This window comes from Elgaria multicarinata, chromosome 3, assembly GCF_023053635.1.
Source record: "Elgaria multicarinata webbii isolate HBS135686 ecotype San Diego chromosome 3, rElgMul1.1.pri, whole genome shotgun sequence".
Lineage (NCBI taxonomy): Eukaryota > Metazoa > Chordata > Lepidosauria > Squamata > Anguidae > Elgaria > Elgaria multicarinata.
In genome coordinates, this window is record NC_086173.1 from 73,897,187 (window position 1) to 73,914,326 (window position 17,140).

The 17,140-nt window shown below is 42.3% G+C and overlaps 1 protein-coding gene across 1 annotated transcript in view; it reads right to left on the reverse strand.

Moving 5' to 3' along the window:
• Positions 1 to 8,445: 8,445 nt before the first annotated feature.
• The window catches only part of NEURL1B (neuralized E3 ubiquitin protein ligase 1B), a 66,612-nt gene continuing 57,917 nt past the window's right edge, over positions 8,446 to 17,140 (reverse strand). Inside the window, exons 3-5 of the mRNA XM_063120609.1 lie at positions 14,429 to 15,136; positions 12,768 to 12,893; positions 8,446 to 10,534 (exon numbers count right to left, since the gene is read on the reverse strand). Coding sequence (XP_062976679.1) covers positions 10,290 to 10,534; positions 12,768 to 12,893; positions 14,429 to 15,136 — 1,079 coding nt within the window. The 3' untranslated portion in view covers positions 8,446 to 10,289. The remainder of the gene's footprint in view (positions 10,535 to 12,767; positions 12,894 to 14,428; positions 15,137 to 17,140) is intronic.

Below are 17,140 nucleotides of genomic sequence, written 5' to 3' on the forward strand. Positions count from 1 at the left end.
GGATGTGGGATCAAAGACCCTATCAGCAAGTATTAAATGCTCAGTGCTGAAGAGAAGCCTCCAAAGGTTCCTGCAGCATTGGCACCATAACTTCCTGTTTGTGGAGTTTTCTTGGGGGAGAGCCCAAGGAATAGTTGCAAAGCCTCCGCACCAGCTCCTCAGAGCTACCTCTCTAGACCAGCCCTTGCCCATCCTGATGTCCTCCAGATATTTTGTACTGCAACTTCCAGTGTTCCTGACCATTGGCCATGATGGCTGGGGCTGGTGGGGAGTTGCATCTAAAACATCTGGAGGGCACCAGGTTGGGGAAAGCTGCCCTGGACTATATTGTTCACTCAGGAGTGATTGTCTGCATTGCTCAGGTATTAAATCACACAACACAAAAAAAATTAGAAGAGAAATATTAGTGCAAATAAAAAGCCGGTGCACTTGCCAAGATAATTCATTCAGTGGGATTTCTTTATGTTGCATATCACTCTTAGACAAAACTATCTTCAGGAACAATGGAAAGAGAACTACTATTAATTGTTGGAGGGTGGAGAGAGAGAGATTACAAGAGCCCCCATTGCTTTTACGATGCCTGCTTCTACCCTATATTAACGAGTTGTTGTTTTGAGCTTCAACTGGCCACTATGCGGTGCTGTTAATGCAGTTACCAAATGGTGTGAGCTGCTGTTGTTTTTCTTGCAGTCAGCCACTTAACTGCTAAGCAGCACCTGTTAGCTGGAGGCAGTGTGGAAAGAAATTTCTTGAGTTCTGCAGCATCCTTTGATCTTTTGACTTTGTCCCAGAGAAACTATGAGAAGCCATGCTGTGGCCAGCAGCAGAAATACTGAAAGCTGAGCGTGTACTTGGGCTTGGTTATGAGTGGATCTTGGGAGCCTAACTTTAAACAACCGAGAGGTTAGAACTGCTACTTATACCAAGATGGCTAAAGGACAACAAGTTCACTCTGCTATGGGGTAATATTTTTTCTGTGAAATATTGTTGCAAAAAGGCACCCAAGAAGAGTGCTTGGGAAGGAGAGGTGGCTGAACCCCTACTGTCTGTCTCTTGCTCTTTGTTCTTGTTATTTAATACACTGAGAGGTGCATAAAGAGTAATCGTGCCATGGTGCTGAGGTCCAGATGGTGATGAAGAAAGACTTTTCTATTTCAAATATACCAAATGTTGTACAATGGAATTATACAGAACGATGCAAAAATGATTCCATATAGACCATCCTCCGATTGGAGTCCACCAGGGGAAGAGCCTTCAGCGTGGTAGTCCCCCTCCTATGGAATTCCATGCCTCTGGAGGTCAGGCAAGTGCCAACTTTGTATTCCTTTCGGTGCCTCCTGAAAACATCATTGTTCCAGGAAGTCTTTCCTTAATGACCAGCCACAGTTCAATTTTCACTTTACTTCTTTTAAAATCTGTTTTAAAGTGTTCTGTTTTTATTTTATCTTGTACACCGCTCCAAAATTTTGAATGGGGAGTAGTATATACATATTGTAAATAAATAAATAATAAGATCTACACCAAACAGGATACAACACTTTGAAAAAGATTTGAAAACAGTACAGGGAATGTACGGCAGACAGAAAGTTCTGGTGTGGGCTGGTCCATGAAGTCACGAAGAATCGGAAGCGACTGAACGAATAAACAACAAAACGGAATGTAGGGTAGATCCTGCCAGACTCCAAATATACCCAGAGGAAAAGGATGGTTTGTGAGGTCCCATTTACCCTCGTAAATCTTTAATTGTCACAGGTAGGTCTCATACCGCCGTTCATAGAAGCATCCTTCAGATGTGTTGGATTGCATCCCCCATCATCCCCAGACAGTGCAGCCATTGGTCATGCTGTCTGGGAATAATGGGAGCTGTAGGCCAATACATCCAGAGGGCATGACTTTGGGAAAGGCTGTTTTAGAACAACTATGTTAAGGCACATTTTGACTTTTTCCAATCTGGGCCCATGTTGTATGGTATGGTATGAAATTAAACCTTCTCATCATAGTGTGTGAAATGAAAATCATGGAGATGACAAGTGAATGTTGTCAACCAAATTCAGCATGGCTCCCCACCGTCAGGCACCTGGGTAGGTAATTTAACCAGGGGCAACATCTCCCACATTTGCCCTTTAAAAAGTGCTTGGGCCTGGCAGACAGTATAGCACATGGCAAAGAAATGTCTCCTTAGCACAGTTAGTTTCCAGGACTAGGGGCCGTGGGCTTGAATTGATAGCTGGAGTTGCTGTGTTCTACTGATTGGAACACAAGCTGCAGTGTGGCGAGTAGCCAAGCTTTCTGTTTCAATAACTCAAAAGTCCATCAAGCCTCAACACTGGCTTCCTTCCCAATGGAAAGGCATGTGGAGAAGGTTGCACCACACCCAGAATTCCCTGAAGGGCTGATAAAGGGAAGGTTCCCGGCAACAGCTTGAACTTTGAACTCTTAAAATAATTAGCCTGAAATCAAAACACATTCACTGCTTCCAAACATGACCCCCCCCTTTTTTAGAGTTCTATCCACTTGGTTTCATGTCTACATCCAAATAATTGAGGGAGTTGCCTTAGAAGCAGTTATAAACCAGTATTTCCGTTGTTTTCTGTTGCAGTATTGCTGCCGCCTCGGTATGGTCCCGTCCTCTGCTCTATAGAGCAAACATATTTGTTTCCATTCTGCTGAGGGCCGCCTTCCATGCCTCTTTTTGGCATCACTACTTCAGCCAGCATTTATCTGAGGAGTTGAAGTGGAATAGACAACTGATGTAACTACTCTAATGCTTTAAACACTTTAATGCACTAGATGTTTACTAGTGGTGACAAGCTTCATTTTCTCTTTTTCTGATGGGATTGGTGCAAATGAAGCAGTTGTACTTACATCAATGCCAGCAATGGACCTGTCAGGACTGTGTGTGGTTTTCTTTATTGGCTTCATCTTAATAAGGATAGAATACACCTGGATTGGCCAAAGCAGTACAGAGAAATGGCTATATAAGGAGTAGGATAGTGTTTTTCAAACTATTCTATAATGGCAAATACAAACCAAAAGAGAGCATCCTTACTCATCTGTCCATTTGAAAGGATTGCAGAAATATGTACAATGTTGTTTCTTTCTCTGGTTTTATGCACTTTCAACTGCTCGTAGGAGTGGACATCCTGCATGAGCAGCAGAAGTACTCATGGAAAACTGCATAATCTAGGAACGTGGATTAAAGTTTATACCAGAATAAACACTTTATTGTTTTTGTTGGATTTTTGGCAGTGGTCAGTGGTCTTGGGTGGCTGGTTTTGGAGGGTAGGCAGGAGGTCTGCAGGTTGTTTCAGGGCTGGAGAGTGGGCAGAAGGGCTTGGACAGGCAGCCTTCACAGCAGGCACATGAGAAGCTTAGGTGGCTAGAGGCCTGATTGGCCTCTGCCGCCAGCTCTAGTAGTAGTGGCAACCCTTTGTAGTTGCACTGCTTGAATCCCATTAAAGTTGCTAGGGTATAAGCGGTGCAACTTGTATTACAGTTACACTCTTGTGTGAGCACTCTCCTATGATACCCAGCTAAGATGAAATAGAATGCTGTGGCACGTTTTTATCAATTAATTAATTAACTGATTGATTGAAAGCTATATTATTCAAATAAACTCTCTTGACATTTTCAGGAAATGCAGTATAAACAACCTAAGATGTTAAGGTTGGTTTTGATATAGTTTTGAGAAACGATGCTAATACAAGGGGCAAGTGTCCAGTGACTGGAACGACAGAGTGTCAAGTGAAAGAGCTTTGGGAAATGTCTTTTATGTCTGAAACATGGAGGCAAGGAGAGCTCCATGGAGGTTAGAGAAAACATACTGTCTGTCATGGTATGTACAGTAAAATGGAAAGCAGTGTGACAACCTAGCTTACAGTGAGCCTGGGGGTACTGGCAGGGAACTAGAGATAGGCAAGGGACCATGACTCCTGCCAGAGTCAAAGAAGCTGAACTGACACTTAGGCATAACTTTAAATTTTTTAAAAAAGCAAATACTGCGGAAAATACCTAAACTATCTTTTTAGCTGCCTTGCATTTTAATCTAGTTAAATAGGTAGAGGAGAGTGGGACTCTAAGGAGTGAAGAGCTGACTTCAGTATAAGTAGTGGAATACCATACTTGGGGTGTGTGGGGGGGAAATATTGTTCCTGCATTGGAAAGTATACCAAACATCATGTTTCTGTTCTTATGGTTGAAATGGCAAAAGCACGACTCATATCAACTACATGGTGGCCAAAATTGTGGACACTTTTTGAAATGTTCATGTTTTGCAACTTTGCATGCTTATAGAAAATGTTCTGTTTCACGAAATCCAAATTTGTATATATCAATTGAAAGAGAATGTAATGCTGAATTCAATACAAAAAACAGAATGCAAATATCTGCAGTACAAAAAAAGGTTATGCTTACTTTAGTCTAAAAACAAATACAGGTGTGATTGAGTAAAGAAGCGGATTGGAATCGCAACCCCTACTGGCCAATCACATGGTAGTAGCATCATGTTTCAAGTTGGGGAAGTCAGTTTTGCTGTTTGTTCTGTAACTGAAGCGCAATTGGAGATTGTGTGAATATTTGAAGTATTTCTCAAATTAAAAGTGTACGTACGTGCATCATAAATAGAGCAATGGCACCAAAGAAAAGAGTTGATTGGACACCCAGGAAAAGAAGCAGGATTGTTGTATTACGTGAATCAGGTCTTTCAATTAATATATAAACATTTGAATTTCGTGAAACAGAACATTTCCTATAAGCATGCAAAGTTGCAAAACATGAACATTTCAAAAAGTGTCCACAATTTTGGCCAACACTGTAAAAAGAAGAAGAACCCAGAACATGCTGAGTCTTTGGGGGATAGAAAACAGGTTCTGTGCTCTTACAAGTTGGCCTAATAAAGAACGTGTGTGTGTGTGCGTGCGTGCGTCCTTAGCTAGATCTAGTGGGATGGAGGGGTGAAGATCATGTGATTATTTTCATCTCAAGATCTCCTCAATTCACATGCGGCGCATGACGACCTCAGACGGAGTAAAAGGGCCAGCAGCGCATGAACGCTTGTGTGCAAATGTGAGTTATTTTAAAAATAATAATCACTTTCCCCACTTCCCCCCCCCCCCATGGGCACAGCTCCTGGCTCCTCCCGGACAAACCGCAGCGCCCGGCCACATGTTCTGCGGTCTCAAGCTGAAAAACTGGGCCTAAAGGGGAGGGCGAGCTCCTGAGGCAAGGGAGGGATCCCCTGTGTGTCATGTGGACGCACAGGGACGATCCTGGGGATCAGCCCGGGATTTCTCCCCATCTAGCTATGGCCTGTGTGTGTAGAAAACTGTAACCATAGCTTACTTTACATTTGACAATAGATACTAAGTGGTCAAATCATTGTACTGTCTTAATTCCAGTAAGATGTTGAATCCTCATCAGTGTGGTGCCTATCACAATGCTCAGGTGTTGGCTATATGTATATTTCACAAAAATATGTTTATTTGCAGGAGGGTGTGTCTGCCGTGTAAAAATGAAAATAATGTTTGCTCTTGGGCTTTATGACACGGATCTACTCTGGTGCTCTCTGCTTTTACTTTTGTCCAGTGGGAATATTTACAAGCCAACATTTTATTTGTTTCATAAACACGTAAAATTTTATATTAATGTAAAACAGACCCAAATAAAAAACACACATACGCGCACACACTACAGATCACAATACTAGAGAGTATTAACATGTAGAGAAGTGCAAACTTCCCTCCCCAAATAATTTGCTTTGAAAGTCTATTACAGAGAGATTAAAATCTGGCTTATTGTAGAATGTGATGTACAGATCACAACTGTGGACCAGAAAAATATCAAGAAGTTTTAGAAATTTGGAAACTTTTTAAAAAGCTTTTTATACAAAGAGGAAACAGGGAGGCGGGGTGGCAGCAAAAATTCAATGAAAACATACAGTTTTTCACTCCAATATCCAAAAAAAAAAAAAAAGAAGAAGAAGAAGAAGAAGAAGAAGAAGAAGAGCAAGAGTTCTTAGAGGTGAGCACATAAAATTCTATAAAACTACCAACCATCTATGTTAAGTTCTTTTTCTGTCTCCATTTTTTAAAGTAGCATTAAAAAGGATAAAAAGTGCACAGACACCCTTATAAGGCACAAACAGATCTTCTGAACAATTTCTTTAAAAATCGAGTAACAAGAACAAATTGCTAAGTAGCCTCCACTTCCTAAAAGTTATTTGAGAATTCCTTGAGAGACTGGAATCAGTAGAGCTGCATATACATGAATTTCCCAAGCTGCTTCAAAGCTACACTTTGGCTGCAGACTCTTTTACCCTGCCCAGAGGTCTCTGTCAGATGCTGCTGCTCTTGAGAAATCCATATATATATATATATATATATATATATATATATATATATATATTAAGACAACACATGCCCCTTCTTCTCTGTAATGTGTCTGGTTTGTACCATCGTTTTAGCTGCAAATTTCTTTTAACAATACAATTGCAGTGGCAGCTAGTAAACCAGCATAATGCTCCGGTAGGTTTCGATAGAACACAGCAGCTGACAGAATTAAACCAAAATGACAGCCTAAAAGAAAAAAGGAAAGATGCCAATGTGCTTTTGGGACGGCCATACCCAAAAGTAACACTAAGCGTGAGCAGTAGGTATTAATTAGCACCCAGAAGAAACACGCTGGTTATTAAATTGCCATTCTTCCTTAGAATTATGTTATATTTGCAAAATGTAAGCCTGTTCACTTCTTTCTGGTTAGCCTCTCCAGCTCTGGATTTTGCGTCAAAGCAGTAGAAGCAGCTGCTACAAAGAAATTCCATTCAAATTCTCTTGAGTTGTAATCGTCATCTTGTCTAGTGGCATGCTAGGTAGGCAGGATGGAATTAAAATATTCTCGCCAAGCATCAGGGACTGTGATCACACATGACTATAAATCCTCTGAAATGCAGTGAGTACAGGAGCCTCTCAAAATACCCTATTCAATACCAAATAGCAGGTAAGAGCTTCCGTGCTCAACAGAAGAAGGTCAAGGAACATAGTGTTGCTGGCTTGACCCAGAAAAGTTCATGCTTGAGGGAAAAGTTTAAGTTCACACAACCGCTTCTGCGAAGTGATAAAAATACAACTATCATTTTTTCAGATCAGCTTTCAGGCACAGAGCATTATGACAAGTTTGTCTTTCCCTGTGGTGCTATAAAGCACTAAAGCGTATTACGTGGTAAGTATCATCTCAACTGCTTCCTCTGCTTTAACAGAGCTTCTGCAGTGATCTTGCAACCAATTGCTGGAGATTCTCACAAAGTAGTCAACTCTACTACATCTCTCTACCCAAGTGCATCTCCTCTACTGCTTAAACCTGTTCAGCTACACATTATTAGCCTGCATGTGGATACGCAACATTCATGTGGCTCAGATCAGAAGCTAATGCTAGCAAAGTTGTGAAGCTCAAACAACGCAGAGGCAAAAATCTACTCTACAGCTGATGAGAACTGGAATCTCCTGATGCATTGCTTGCTTGCAGTGTTTCCATGTTATGCAATTGTAGCATTTTTTTTAAAAAAAAATATCCCTCCATGGTGAACACAGGTCAGTCCTGATGGCAGTTTATAACTTCAATGCGAAAGATTGAATTAAAGTTAGTTTTATAGACATTTTTATTCACTGAATATCACTGCTGGTGTTTTCAGACTACAGTTATTTGTCTCACCACTTGTTGTTTAGAGTAAACTGATTACCCTGTGATGCTAAGCTCACTGACCCACAAGTTTCCATGCGGTAATTTGGATACTCAAAAGTATTGTGGAATTACTGTCAGGCATTCAAAGCACCACAATGTTGTTTCAAACCACTCTAAACTAAACAGGCTTTACTGTTGACCCCAGATACTATCTGCAACTTAAAGAAGCTTGGAAGTGGGAAGTGGATTTGTATTGCTTCATGCCTTTTGAAGCGCCTTTCCTTATGCAATACATAACTGTAACGGACTGCAATTTAGGAGTGCAGGCATTGGAACACTGAGCGTGCTTTGACAAAATCACTATGCCAAAAGCTGGAAGATGTTATCTAAAGACTTCACAAAAACAATGCTAAACTACCCACGAGGTGCAACTGCTACAGTCATGCTGGGCATATAGCATGGGGAACCTGGTTCACGCACCAGTAAACATGAGGGTTGGATCCTAGATCTTCCTTCTGCGAGAGGAAGGACTCCAATTAAAGAAGGTCCCTCTGCCCAATTTTGGGGAATCCCCCCCACACACCCTTGTTCACCCCATTCAGCAGGGTCTCCTGACTCTGTGTGTAGCATTTTCAGGGAACTGGATGGGCTGCCATGGGAAGGAGGATATGGAAAAATCCACTTCCACCAGCATAGTTGATCCAGCTTACATCTGGATCTAACCTGAGCTGTTTTGAGGATATAAACTGATCTATCCCCACTGAAGCGCTTGCAGCCCTGCAGTTTTAATTATGATCCTTTCCTTACCAAGTGATCTACATGCCTTATCAGTATATGGCCAAAGTAGTTTGAACTAGTTTACATCTCCCTGATGAATCACCAAGCCTCTGAGTATGCCATAAAGGGGGGGGAAAGCAAACCTACCATTCCCCTGAAAGAGAGAGCACAAAAGTTCAGTGATAAAATCAATGCAGCCCTGTTGTCAGGGCTGCGATGGGGTCCTATCCCTGCCAGGAGGGAAAAAGAGTATTTGTGATATATTAATCTCTGTGGCACCCTGTAAGCTGCTCCCGCACAGTGGAATCATTGGATCAGATCATAAAGCGGCTTATATACAAGGAGTTCAGCTTTGGCAAGCATCTGTTGCAGCCTGGAATGCAGTACCTAATACGAAGGTAGACACAGCTGTCCCATCTAAATAGTTAAGATTTCTTCACAGCAGGCTTCTGCTAAGAAGAAAGGGGCAGGTTGTCTACGGATGAGTGAAAAGCGGCCACAGTTGTGTGCAATGCAAAAGAATTCTGCCATACAAGGTCTGTTGATGGAAAGAGGAGTAAGTAAATGGGCCAGACCCAAGTTGTTTTAATGCTTGCATGGCACCTCTAACCTAAAGTCCAATAATGTTTCACACAGAATTCAAGCTACCACAATTCAGAGCTGCCAAACACCACAACCAAAATTCACTTATCTTTTAAGTCCAAGTAGCTAATAATAGCTTACAAATTCTTTTTCCAACAAACAATGCCAAGTGAAAAGCTTTTTGACTTCAGTAAGATGCCTGTATTGTGGAATAGAAGACAGCTTCCTGGAGAGGAAGAAATTGCAGCATACTTTGTTGACAAAATCTCTGGGGACGAATGGAGGAAAACATCAATCAGCTGTGTTCACAAATAAGGAAACTCTGGAAGCTTGAAATTCTAAATTCTCCATCAGCCTCCCTCCTCTGCAGCCTCGTTCTAAGGAAATCTCTATGTTTTGAAGCTTGGCTATGGGCCTTGCAAACATCCACGGCATACAGTGTTGCTCTTCTGCATGCAGAGACATAAATTTAAACTCTCCCCATCACGAAATGCTTAGCATTTGCTCAGCAGAACAGCAGGAAGCTTCAAGTTGCAACTTACAGAAGAAGAAAAGGTGGTCATTTACTTTGGAGGACATTTACAGTTGTATGATTGTCTCAGAGGCAACCGGATGCACTAAACCATGGGCCACGTTGGAAAATGGAAATCAATTCAATAAAAAAAATAGTTTAAGACCACATTCTTTCTTAAGGTTGATTTGAAATATGGATTCACTAATTAGACCTTCCTTTCTCTCATACTCTCACTCTCGACTTAGGAAAAGGGGGGAAATGCCTTGAAATGGGCAAATATCCAGGTGCATACGATGACCTCTGAACAAAACATTGGTTATGTTCCATGATTACAGTAAGGAAGATGCCCAGAATTTTAAAAATTGGTTCAGTGATTGATTTCTCAAATACGATTCCTGAGAAGAGATAGCTGTATGTTTTAATAAGAGCAACTGCACGGGACAATTCTCCGTCCATGTGCCCCCTCCCCTTTTAAACCAGTAGAGCAGCATTTTTACCAAGCGCTCCCCACTATGCAGCTGTACCTTCAGTCTCTACAAGGACTAGAGTGTTCCCCAGTTCACTTAGTTATCCCTGATTTGTTTCTACTGGTCAAAACATGGAAATGCAGACAAGAGAGCCACTCAGTAACCACCGACCAGCACAATAACCCATAAGCAGGGATGGTAAGGTGTGGTAATTGCTAACAACATTCTTCCTCCTGCCCCTCACCATTCACACCCTGAGGTGGGTGGGGGTGAGGTTAAGGGCGGTAGATTTTAATAATGTCTTTGATGACCCGTCGGCAGATTGGGCAGCAGGCATTGAGTTGCTTCTTCAGCTTAAGACCACAGGTGTTGCAGAGGCACATGTGTCCACAGGTGTAGATCACCACATCCACCTCATTGTCAAAGCAAACGGTGCACTCGCCGTTCTTGCTGCTCGAAGGCTCTGGAGGTGGGAACACAGGAGACACCGGAGGGCTCAGAGGAGAACTCGGAGCAGTCACTACAAGGAATGGAGAACAAAGAAATATCCGTCAGAAGAGCCATTTCCCTTTCATTTGGGCCCCTAGTTAAGGCTGGAAACAGACTTCCCACCCAGAGAGCTCAAAGGATCATTCTTCATAATACGTTCAACCATGCTTTTTCCTTACCAAACAGGTTTTTGTAATGTTTCTAAAACCTTGTCACAGAGGTGGCAATGGGATGAAACAAATGCGTGTACACCCTCTGGGAAGCAAAGCCTGTATCAATCCTGTTTCTGCACTCTTAAAAACTATTGGTGGTCCTAAGCCTAAGACAGTCAACGGACAGGAGGCTTTTCAAAGACCCAGAGTACACAGTAGGAATTTGATGTGTGTGTGTGTGTGTGTGTGAGACTGCTGTACCATCTCTGCATGATGCTTTATCCCTACTACAGCTTTAAAATGAACTACACTATCTCGCATGGAGAGCAATCTTCCAGCCCCTCCCTGGAAATAGTCATGCTGGGATGGGGGCTCTATTTAGTCCATTCTAGAGAATCTCACAGAAAAAAAGATAACTTTTATATGGCAACTTAGGCATATTTTCAAAGAAACAAGTTTATTCCTTAAAATATTTAATTGTGCTATAGCAGGTTTGCATTTAATGAATGGGATTTAGAGCATTAATGTTTGCATGTTTTATATTATTTAGGGCTCCAGCACTTTAACTTACTTGCTCTTGATTAAGTAAATATTTTGAAATAGATACATTTGAACCAGCCTTCCATTGAGTCCATTTCAGAAGACACTTTGTATTACAAAGTTCCATAAATGGTATTCTACTGCATCTGCCTTGAACCAGCTCAGATGTTTACTAGCTGTGAATATTTCTGGAGCAGGGGAGCTCATGATAATACACTGAGCAGCTCCAGCTTTTGATGCAGTGATGGTTCAATGGATGTGGACTCTTTGTTTCGCCCATGAACAGAAAATTTAATCGTGAGGATTTTAATAGCACCTTGCAGAGTGACATGGTTGTAAATGTATCTGTTCTTTATCGTCTCAATAATTGTGCCTTGCATCCAACTTACTTTATATTATAATATATGTTATGTTTTAGGTTTTATTTATTTATGTTAGATGCACTTCTAGATGGATGCTCATCCATTAGCAGTCAAGACTGCCTACCATCTCCCCATTCCTTGGTTTTTCCAGTGAGAAATCTCCTCGCCAGGAGCCAGAAGGCTGGCCAAAGTGACACCCACAGCAAGGACACTCCTTCACACAGAGGCTTTACATCCAATTTGTAACTTGCGCTCTGGCTCATAACCTGACCCACTGGTGTGACTAGCAGTGGTTCCCAATGAAAGAGATGATGGATGAAAGGCAGAAATATACAGGTGCTTTTCTTTTTTAATCCACGAGTGTTGTAAGGAGTTATAAACGGGAGGGAAGGGCTTGCTACAACCCCCACTATAGCAAGTCCTGATCTTCTCTGGTACTGATCCTTGATGGAAAAACTGCAGGAGAAAGTGGCAAGATTCTGGCTTCCACTGTTGCTTTTTCCTTTCCCACTTCTTTGCACTTCCTCCTGAGATCACTGTGCCAGGAGAAACTCTACACTGGGCATGGGGATGATGCTATACGGATGTTGTCAGGCAACATCCATGAGTGTTTGAGGTTCTGGCAGCTTCACTGGTGGAGATCCGTACAGAGCACATTTGCAGCCCTTTTTTAGGATCAGGAGCTATCTATAAAGCCACTGAATTCTCACAATTTCTGAAGAATAAGCTACGGCTTAGCCATATAATGGCTTTTGGGGAGTCTTGGTATAATGTCTTACTCCATTCCCCCACAATCAGCTATCTGGCAATGTTTGTGTTCATCAGGATTGGGCAACATGAATCTTCTACTCCTGCTGATTATGCCATAGATTGTGTGTAATATGTTGCTTTAGTTTCCCCAGGCATCAGTTTTCTCTACCATCAAGGTGGAAGGAAGGAATGTACATCATGTCCTACATGACTCTTTGGGTTAACACCTGTGTGCATTAAAGCCCAACAGGGCACTAAGCAGCAGCCTTAGGGAAACTAGGAACTCCTCTTTCACAACAAAAAACAGAAGGTTTGGCACATGTTGTGCAAATTGCAACGTCTTCTTTCAGACAAGGCATGATTCAGCCTGAAAGGCTGGATTCATAATTTTTGGCCAAAATACTGGATGCATGTGTTCCAGCTACAAGAGCGCAGTGGACATAAGTGAAAGGTCACTTACCTAGGGACGACTCAGAAGCAGACGAAGACCTGTTCACACTGAAAGCCATGTCTGAATCGCTGTCATACTGTGAGCCTCCAGGGGATCCTGAGGGGGAGACAGTCACAGGGCTAGACTGCACTGTGCCTATGAATACAACATGCAGATTCAGTCAGGTGGGTCAGGAACCTCCCAGGCATTAAATGCTAAATTGAGTTTACCTGGGAGTATAGCATCCATTTAATCTCCACAACAGTCTTTACAAAAAACTTTGGCTTCCCAATTAGATTGTACTATGTTTTAAACATATACATTTGTTTAAAGAAATAAACCTTCCTCTGTTCTGAAGCTTGCATTAATTGTCTGTATTGATAAGCTCCACTTCTATTGCTAAATAGTTCAGGGACCATCAGGGCCACAATCTGACAGGCAGTATTCAAGCAGGAGGTCAAAAGCATAGACCACCCCCCTTGTTAAGTGAAATTGGCATTTTATCTAGAAAACACTGCTGTAAGGAAAGGATCTGATTGCCTAACTCTTATGAACAGGCACTCGGCCCTGTTCCATAAAAAAGGGCCCCATGAAGTCCATTTCCAATGGACCTTAAAAACACAGAAGCAGGGTGCCTGAGATGGATGGTACCAAGTTACTAAAATGCAGCCCACCTCCTAGGATGCAGCCAAATGACAGAGACCCCTAACAAAACTTATCAGCCATAAATGAAAGCTGCCTTGTTCAGAGGTGACACCTGTCTCACTACAAGATGCTGGGGACAAAAGGAAAAACCAGGGCATGGCTGACAAATGAAAGCCCTAATTGAGCACTTGTTTGGCTGCTCTTGGAAAGAGAATGCTGGAGTAGGTGAATCTTGGGCTGATCATGCAAAGCAGTCATAGAATCATAGAATAGCAGAGTTGGAAGGGGCCTACAAGGCCATCGAGTCCAACCCCCTGCTCAATGCAGGAATCCACCCTAAAGCATCCCTGACAGATGCTTGTCCAGCTGCCTCTTGAATGCCTCTAGCGTGGGAGAGCCCACAACCTCCCTAGGTAACTGATTCCATTGTTGCACTGCTCTAACAGTCAGGAAGTTTTTCCTGATGTCCAGCTGGAATCTGGCTTCCTTTAACTTGAGCCCGTTATTCCGTGTCCTGCACTCTGGGAGGATCGAGAAGTCCTTACGATCTGAACTAAGAAAAGTGCAGTTAACTCCTATTCCATAAGAACATAAGATGAGCCATGCTGGATCAAACCAAGGGTCCATCTAGTCCAACACTCTATTCAACCCCTACTTGCATGGTCAAATGTGGGTAGGATACCCTCCCCTTCCCTCCAACCTTATGTGTGGATCTTTTGGGCCCAAAGAAAAAGTGTAGACTAGCACTCACACATTTAGCAGGTTGAATTTAGAAAAGGCAAATGAAAGTGGGTTGACAAACGCAGCAGAGTCACTTGGCTTTGTCCAGATCCCCAAGTACAAGAGCATGCTTCAGCAATGCCAATGCAAATCACTACTTGTGCCAATGAGGCTTTGATTGGTCCATAAAATCAGTGTTATACAGAGAGGCAATGGCCTGTTGAAGCCAGCAGGAACATAATGCTTCTCCCACTGTTTGTAAAGGGCTCTCGGTGTTTCACTAGCATCTGTGGGCTTCATTATAATTATTTTTGAGTTGCACTTACCTAATATTTTGAGCTGATTGATTACACCATGGATCGTGAAGAATACCCACAGCGATTGGGAGGTATCGACGCACATCAGCATCCCTCGGCTTATCCCATTTATTCCATGGTGCACTTCTCCATTTGGCAAGACCACAAAGTTGAGGATGTCTCCATTGTTGAGGACTGGGAACCCTCGGCAAACCACCCAGTACTCCTTGCGATCCAGAAGGAAGTCTGGATCGGCTGGGAGCTCATTTGTCCGTAAAGTACCTGGATCACAAGAGGTGATGCCAAATGCGAGGGCCCCATAATACGGCAGCCCCAAGTGTCCTACTTCCACAAAGAGGCTTTCACCAATGTGCAAAGGTCGGTCAGAAAACACCAAAGTCCTATTGCTCTCTTGCCAGTTGGTGCAGGCAGACATCCGGTCCTGAGAAAAGTTAATGTCAGGGCCATGGGTAGGGTGGAAACGCAGATCTGTATCTAGAAAAGCAGGCACCACTTGGGCAAGCTGCCGCCTGCTTGGGCAGCAAGGGATGGTGTGGTTATCTGTTGGCAGCCCAGGCATACGATTCAAGTTCAGATTGGCAATTTTGGCCACCACTTGGTTGTTCTCTAGTTCATTGTTGTTAAAGTTGGCTGAATCATGGCTGGTCTGTGGAAGGCAAGTGCTGAGTCGTGCGTTGCTGAGACGGGTGGAGGTCATTGTCTCGGCAAACATACCATCTGAAAGACAAGGACAAGCTGTATTAGATGCAAGCTGAAAACAGTTTCCCCCCTCCCACCCCACAGAATAGTTGTTTTTCCAGCCACACCTAAATATCACATCTGATACTGTACACTACAGCTTCCCTCAATCTCCCATCAGCCACAGCTAGCTGGAGAGGATGGAACTTGGAATCCAACACATCTAGAGGGTACCAGGTTAAGGAAGGCTGCTTTTCTAGTCCAACAGTGTTTCCATCTTTTTTAATGTTAAGTAAGGGAAAACTATCTGGAAGCACAAAATTTATAGGGCAGTGAAGAATCTTTCCATTAAACAATGTGCTATTAATGACTCCCCTGTTCACAGCCATATTCTGGTTTTGTGCAGAATCCCTGCTCTGTGGAGCCTCTTCTTTTGCACTCACAGAAAGGGAAATCCAGAAAGAGAAGCCTGTTTCTGCTCACTGCTCTCTCTTTCTCTCTCGCTGAATTGGGGGGTGAGTAGGTTTAGCAAACTCTACCTACTCGTGAGGGAGAAAGTATCTTTCCCATGTCCCAACTCCCTCAGCCCTCCTTCCATAGTCCTTGCCAATGCAATTCACGTAAAAGCAGCTGGACAGAGAATACATTTAATCACTTTACAGACCATTAATAATAAATTGTGTAATACACTGCATGCTAAAATAGCACCAGTGACCTTTTAAAAATATTTCAAAGCACACTAGACTCTTTGTTACTGACAGGCCATGTGAGCAAGCAACAGACTTTCTCCCAGAACTGTGTCCCATCTAATAGCATCAGAAGTCAGGAAAACAGACATTTCTAGCCTTCTAGCACAAAAACTAGAAGCAGATCGCTCCCCGTTTACCATTACTCTCACACTTCCTGAGAGTGGATAATGAAAAAGGGGTGGGTGATTTTACTCAAACATTTGCGTTAGATATTTAAATTCTGGGTAAGGCAATAAACCATGGGTTAAATAAAGCATCGGTTAGCATTATGTGCAAATCAGGTCATTTTTGTGAACCATATGGAAAGTTTTGTCTATTGAGTGATATAGAAATGTAATAAAACAAATAGCAAGGTGGATTAAAAATGAGAAAAATCGGATTTTAAAAATTAAAGTTTGATTTTTTTTTAAAAAAAATGTAAATACAAAGTTTCTCTTAAATATTAACAAGATTAATATTAAATCTGAATATAAGAATGTTAGCCATACAGTTAATCTCTAAAACTGAATGAACGCCTCTACCAGTTACAGAGTGAAAGGAGGCTTTTCTATCCAAATGAAAATCCAATCTGATTATTTCTCAAATATGAATATTTGCACCCAAACTAGGGATTTCTTGAAATGAGTTTCAAATGCTTAATACTGATTGTCAGCTCAATATACAGAAGGCTAAAGCATGCAATTTGCTTTCAATGTTGATCAACCCCATAGCTTTTCTTGACAGTGGGAGTCTAGGAGGGGGTGTTAAACCAAATGCCCTCTTCCCCAGGCTCCCACGTAGCCAGTTTAATATTTCAAAGAAAGAAAGACTGGGCTTCTCAGTTTAGGTAGCAAATTTACAGAATTGGTCATCTTAACAGCTGAAACAAGACATTCCCAGTAGTGAGCAGCTTTGCACTTTGTGTAGTGGGAACGGTACTGTATTCTGGGTGCTCTCCAATTACAGACACCACAGAAGACAAGTCTAGTGATTAACTATGCAGCACAAGTCACTTTCTCCTAGATCTCTACCTGTGAACTGGTAATGACAGTATTACTCACAGGGTGATTATGAAGAGAAATACAACAAATATTGTAAACACTTTTCAAACTCTGACCACAATCCAGCAGGAGTTATGTGCAATTACATCCATTGTGTTTAATGGGCTTTAGCGTGCATGCTTTATTCCAATTCTGATTGTGTCCTATTTAAAATCATGAACAGTAGTTATACAGAAGTTTGAGGGGTGGGATCTCCAACAGCATGTCTGTCTATTGTAGTGGTGGGGAACATTTGGCCCTTGAGGACTGCAACT